This window comes from Manacus candei, unplaced genomic scaffold (genome assembly GCF_025592945.1).
Source record: "Manacus candei isolate 608988 ecotype Guabito, Panama unplaced genomic scaffold, ASM2559294v1 h1tg000055l, whole genome shotgun sequence".
In the NCBI taxonomy this organism is placed as follows: domain Eukaryota; kingdom Metazoa; phylum Chordata; class Aves; order Passeriformes; family Pipridae; genus Manacus; species Manacus candei.
Window position 1 is genome coordinate 1,042,529 of NW_026138103.1, and position 6,247 is coordinate 1,048,775.

The 6,247-nt window shown below is 55.1% G+C and overlaps 1 protein-coding gene across 1 annotated transcript; it reads right to left on the reverse strand.

The window, feature by feature from the left end:
* Window positions 1–863: 863 nt before the first annotated feature.
* On the reverse strand, window positions 864–5,750 carry LOC127477588 (hydrocephalus-inducing protein homolog). The gene is made up of 7 exons (XM_051802094.1): window positions 5,504–5,750; window positions 5,047–5,192; window positions 4,484–4,705; window positions 3,170–3,330; window positions 2,874–2,986; window positions 1,972–2,287; window positions 864–1,152 (listed from the first exon to the last, which is right to left on the reverse strand). The coding sequence occupies exons 3-7, from the start codon at window positions 4,550–4,552 to the stop codon at window positions 990–992; spliced, it is 822 nt and encodes a 273-aa protein (XP_051658054.1). The 5' UTR covers window positions 4,553–4,705; window positions 5,047–5,192; window positions 5,504–5,750; the 3' UTR covers window positions 864–989.
* Between the last annotated feature and the right edge of the window lie 497 nt (window positions 5,751–6,247).

Below are 6,247 nucleotides of genomic sequence, written 5' to 3' on the forward strand. Positions count from 1 at the left end.
ACCCCCAGCTCCCTCAGCCTCTCCTCACACCACTTGTGCTCCACTCCCTTCCCCAGCCTCGCTGCTCTTCTCTGCTCCTGCTCCAGCCCCTCCAGGGCCTTCCTCAACTCAGGGGCCCAGAGCTGGACACAGCACTCCAGGGGTGGCCTCACCAGCCCTCAGTCCAGCCCAACAATCCCTTCCCTGCTCCTGCTGCCACACTCTTCCTCAGCCAGGCCACCATCCATTGGCCCTCTTGGCCACCTGGCCACACTCTGCCTCCTCTTCAGCTTCCTGTCCATCCCCACTCCCAGCTCCCTTCCTGCCTGCCTGCTCTCCAGCCACTCTGGCCCCAGCCCGGGGGGCTGCCGGGGCTTCTTGTGGCCAAAGGGCAGGACCCGGCCCTTGGCCTGCTTGACCCTCATCCCCTTGCAATCAGCCCATGGATCCAGCTTGGTCAGGTCCCTCTGCAGAGCCCTCCTGCCTTCCAGCACATCAACACACCCCCAGCTTGGTGTCAGCTGCACATTTGCTGATGAAATGCCTGCTTCTGCAGCAGCTGCAGATGCTCACCCCAGCCTTTAGCCAAGCAACTGGAGTTCTTGGTACAGTCAGTGCTGCTCCCACATTAGTTGTGCAGAGTTCCTGGTGTGACCAAAGGGACACTTCACTACCCCACCCATGACACAAAGGTCGAGGAATGGGAATTCCTAAGAGAGCAGAGCAGCCTGCGGAGGAATGGGGGTGATGTCTGATCACAGCTGCTTTCCTGGAGATGGCTGAGCCCCAGCTCCCAACCAAGCACCACACAGACACCTGCTCACTCCCCTCCCAGGGAGGTGGGAGAGAACTGGAAGAGTAACAGTGAGAAAACTCGTGGGTTCAGACACAGTTTATTAGGTAGTACACAGATGAGGTAGAGATGGGTGTTGGGGCTTGAGGAGTAGATGGGGAGGTCTCTAATAAAGGCTGGGAAACCACGAGCAGGAGAAGCCATGACACAAATGGTGTCACTCTAGTTTTGCTGACCGCTGCACCTTCTTCTTGGGTTTGCTGCTCTGGGTTTCACCTTTTTGCAGTGATGTAGAGCATTTCAGATCAGCCTTTGGCAAACAGCCTTTCCCCATCACAAACACCCGTGGGCTCTCCTGAGATGGCTTCAGGTGAAGAAGTCTAGGAAGAAAGGGACTGGTATTAGCCAGATGAACATTTCCAGCCAGCCAGCCGCTTGCCTGTCTCCTCACAGAGCACACAGTGTCACATCCTCTCTCCAGGCAAGCAGCGAGCAGCAAATGAAACAGAACTGCACTGCCTGCCATGGAGGCAGCAGAGGTGGAAGGGCAGAATCACAACCAGTTATGGGCCTGGGGACCAACTGCAGCACACGGGGTTCCAGGTGGAGAAGGAGGCTGTGCTTGCCCCATAAGGAAGCATAGCTAGGGACTGGCTGGCCCCTTGACAGCCGTTCTGGATCTCCCATTCCAGATTTTGAAGCCCTGCAGGAGCTTAGTGTTTCATACAGTGTCTTTTCCCATTGTCTCCACACAGATCCATAAACATCTCCACAGACATCTGGCCTTGGCCAGATGATCATCTCTCTGTGCTCCTGTATGCTGTGTGTTCCTGCTGCCTCTCTGGGGCTGGCTGTCGCCAGGGCTGCACGCTCACCCACCCCACTCAGAGGGACTGAAGGGAGAGTGTCAGAGGCTCTGCTTGGTGCTGCCCATCAACAGGACAAGAGGCAATGGGCAGAACCTGATGCAAAACACCTTCCACCTGAACATGGGGAAGAACTTCTTCCCTGTGCAGGTGACAGGTTGTCCAGAGAGGGTGTGGAGTCTCCCTCACTGCAGGTATTCCAGAACCCTCTGGACACAATCCTGTGCCATGTGCTCTGGGATGACCCTGCTTGAGCAGGGAGGGTGCACCCAATGGCCCGTCCTGTGATACCCACCAGGAGCACGGACTGGAAAGCACATGGACATTTCCTACCTGCACAGCATTTCGGCCTTAAATTCCCCCACACGCGTCGGGAAGAATTTCACACAGAAAATCTGATTCTGGCCAGCAGGGATGGTACTGCAGTGGGGCTCGATGGAGAACAGTGGTGGGTCCTTGACAGGAATTGGAGAGAATTCCGGGGAGGAGCTAAGGCCCTTCGAAGAGCGGCGCAGCTGCTTTGAAAGGCGCAGACTTGGCTGGGGCTGAGTTGGCTGGGGCTGAGTTGGCTCGAGCGGCAATGCCTGCTGCACCAGCCTTGCACGATGCCTTTCCCAGAGATCCTCAGCAGGAGAGGACAAGAAATCACCTGCAGGAGGAAAGAAGACATCTTTCAAAGACAAAATCCTTTGTTCCCAACAACTCTGCCTCCTGCTGCAGGTGGATAGAAGAGAGCTGGGATGCACTTGGAGCACCTCTGGCCATGTACTTTCAGCAGGAGACAGAGCAGCTGGGAGCAGGGTCTCCGCCTGCAGCACACACTCCTGTGCCGGGGCAGGAGGCTTGGTTTTAGACAGTGACTTTGCATTTGCCCTGGAGTGGGGAACTGCATCCAGACAGCAGCTGCAGGGCAGCTCACTTGTTCCACCCTTGTTCTTCCCAGTCTCAGAGACTTCCCAAAGAGGTGCCCTGATGTCCCCCTTCCCAGTCCTGACCCAGCACATGGCTGTCCCTGGAGCCCAGGTCAGCTCCTGTGCAGAGCACAAGTGGCAGAGCAAGAACAGGGGGGCTAAAAGGCAGACAGGGGGGAAGGAGAAAACTCTCCAGCTGCAGCTGGGAAGTGGACAGGGATGAAAAAGCAATTAATGTTTTGGGGTGAAGTGGCAGGGTCTTCTCCCCAGGCCCTCAGCTACCAACTGAAATGGCCCAGGCACCACCCAGAGCCAAACACTTACATGTCTGAGTGGACGAGAACAGCCTCCCAGAACTCTTTGATGGTATTTCCTCCTCCAGATTCTCCTCCCAGCAGTATTTCAGGGCTACATTCCCTGTATTGGACATCTGGAAACTGAAAAACAAGGAGGAGGAATAAAAAGCAAGTGCTGAAGTAACACTGTCTGGTGGGCTCCTGGTACCACCTTCCCCAGGCAACTCTGCCACGTTCAGAATTGCTGCCCTGGGTGGCCCAAACAAAGTATTTCAAAGTCTGGAAGTTTAGGAGGAAAGGGCCAACACGGTGCCCAGCACTCACGTGCTTATCTCTGTCTGGAAGAGCTCAGTCTGCTTCAGCTGAACCTCGACCGTGTCATGTCTGAACTCGGCGTAGTCAACCTGAGCACTGAGGACAAGCTCGACCTCGTGGCTGCTCCTCTCCAGGACGATGTGAGGTGGTTCCGGGACTGCCTTGACCACCTGCAGGCAGAGGAGGGAAGAATCACTGAGCAGAGCCCAGAAAGCCAGGCTGAGCAGGGAAACCTTTTGGCCTCCAAACTTGGCTGCATAGAAAGGACATTCAGGTTTATTTGCCTGGAAAGATGACAAAATTGGACTGGTGTACTACAGCATTGGTTTCTACCCACTGATCAAAGCAGTCACCACCACGGCTATTAATACACCCCTGGGGACTATGGCCAGCTGTCAGTCCCCTGTGCTTCAACCCTGTAGAGCCTCTGACCTTTTCCCTGGTCCCCTATAAATCCAGCAGGTCTCGACATTAGGATTAAGTTCCCCTGCTGGAGCCCTGTGGATGGAGAAGCCCAAGACTGACTAGTCCTAGAGAGAACTTTTTCCTTCTTGTCTTAGGAGAAAGTGCTCTCCAGATGGCACCTGTGGGGTGGGAGCTGGCTGTGGGCATTTTGGGATGTGAATGATCTCACTGGGAAAGTCTCCAACTGCTGATGCCCTGCTGGGGAAGCTGGGTTTACAGGACTCACAATGATTCAGAAACTCAGAAAGAACCTTCACCAAGATAAGTGTGCTTGGCAATAATGATAGAAAAAGCAAGACTTTCTGGAGATGATGCTTCTCCAGACTCCTGCGTACTATCACACAGGGCCTGGGCTGCTCCATAATGAGATATCCCCCACAATACAGAGGTCACAACCAAAATCTCTGGTGTCGGTGTAGGCAGAGCTCGGAGCTCACCGGTGTACGCACAAGAGCACTTGTGCTGCTCTCCCCTTCAGAACAAGAGACAGAATGCAGTGGAATTAACTCCTTGTGGGTGACAAGGCACCAATTCAGATGAAGAGATTTTAACACTGTCAAATGGGATAAAATCAAACGTGACCTCCCACTCAACACGGGCTGCAACACTCGGCTCGTGGCACAGACCGGCAGTTTGCGTGTGGATAAAGGTCTCTTGCCCAAAGGCTTCCCCCTGTGGTGTGAGCCCACCCGCTCACTGCGCATCCGCCTCTCCCTAAAAGGCACTGCTGGTGAACCTCCCGGCTGAGCCAATGCCCAGGGGAGGCAGGAGCTGCTCTGCCAGCAGCACTGGTGCTCTGCTGCTGTCGGCAGGTCCTTTTGCAGCAGCTCGGTGAGCTTTTGCTGCTGTGCTTCTTACCTTCTGCTTCAAAGGCCAGCGGGCTCCCGGGAGTCTCTCGGTGGTATCCTCCCACTTCTCACTGCGCATTCTGTCGTCCCAGTCCTAAACCTCCTCTGGTGGCAGCTGGTATTTGATCTTGGCCACCTTACAGTTCACAGAGTGCCTTTTGATGGTGAGCGGGACCTTGGATTTCAAGGTCACTCTGATATTCTTGGCACGGCCAGGCTGGAGGTGTCCCACCTAGGGAGAACCAGAGAGTCAAGACCAAACTGGAATCACTGGCAAGGGCAGCACTGACAGCAAAAGGGACTGATATGGCGAGCAGCTGTGCTGGGAATCAGCACCTCAGTGAGGATTTATGTGAGATTTGACAGAGCAAAATATGAACAGAAGGTGCCACCTCCCAGAACGCGGAGCCTTTTCTGCTGGGCTGACAGCCCTGCCCCAGCAAAGACAGGGATTGCATCTCCTGCATGGCACTGGAACGGGCTCTCACTGGAATGTGGTGACTCCCTGCCAGCTCCCAGGAACACCAGGAAAGGGCCTGAGCAACTGAGAAAGGCAGGGCTGTCCCAGCTCACCTTGGGGGAGAACTGGAACGGGGCATCTGCCAGCAGCCACTCAAACCGCATCACCTCCTCCTTGCTGCGGTTGGTGACTGTGAAGGTCTTGTCGCAGAGCTCCCTGACTGCACACTCCCCAAACTTTATGTGATTCGCTCTGACAGCTGTGAAGGAGAGCAAGAGATCTCAGCATGCAGTGATGTCCATCCGCCCCCCTCACTTTAAGAGACACGTGCATGTTCAGCTCTTCCTTCCTCCAAGCCTCCCTCCCTCCCTCTGGGAGGTCCCCAAGCCCGTGGCTGTGCCTGTGCCCAGCGACAAGCAGCACAGCACACACTGCTCTGTGTGCATGGCTGGCAAGCTCACAGGCCCCCAAGTCCAGTGGGTGACAGCCCAGCCCTGGCTAGAGAGAGGATACGCATGATCAGACATTTTCCTCTTCCTCGCTCTACCTTGGCAGCCTCTCCTCTCTTACCCTCAATGATGTCGTCCTCCAGATTGCCCTCAGCATTGCTCTCCTGGCTGTCTTCTGCTAGTCCAGGGAGGTTATCAAGGGTGAAGTCATCATTGTGGCCTTCACCCACCAGCTCTATGTCGATCTCACTGTTGCCTGACACTGGCACACGGATCTTCCCTTCCAGACATTGGGCCAGGGTGGGTTTGAAAAACACGTCAAACTCTGCTGATTGCCCGTGTTCCAGGAGCAGGTAAGGCTTCTTGGCTGCACGGCAATGGGAATCAGAGTTAAGTGATAGAGCTGTACAGAGGAAATATTTCCCTGGGGTATACGAGGAATAAGAGGTTGGAATCAGTTGCTTCTAAGCACAGGTTCTCCCACCAGTGGTTCCAGACCCTCTTCCTGTGTTCACAAGACTATGCCACCATCACACATATCATCACTTAAGCGGCTTAACCTCAGGTTAACGCCCAGCCCTCATTCCATCTGCTTCCAGCCAGCTCCTGCCATACAGAAGGCTGAGCCAAGCAGTGGTTTTGGCTTCTGCTGGCTGGCTTGTGTGCTCAAGGGCTGCCTCCCTTCAGGCTGGTACCTTCCCACACGCAGCAAAGACCTCAGTCAGTCCACTGAGGTGGTGATAGTCCCCCACAGCTCAACCCACCGGGTCTCGAAGAACAGAAAAACTTCCTACAACTTGCTAGGAGGAAACCCTGCAAGGAGTCCACAAGAAAAGCTCGGGGGACAGAGAGACCAGGGAAAGAA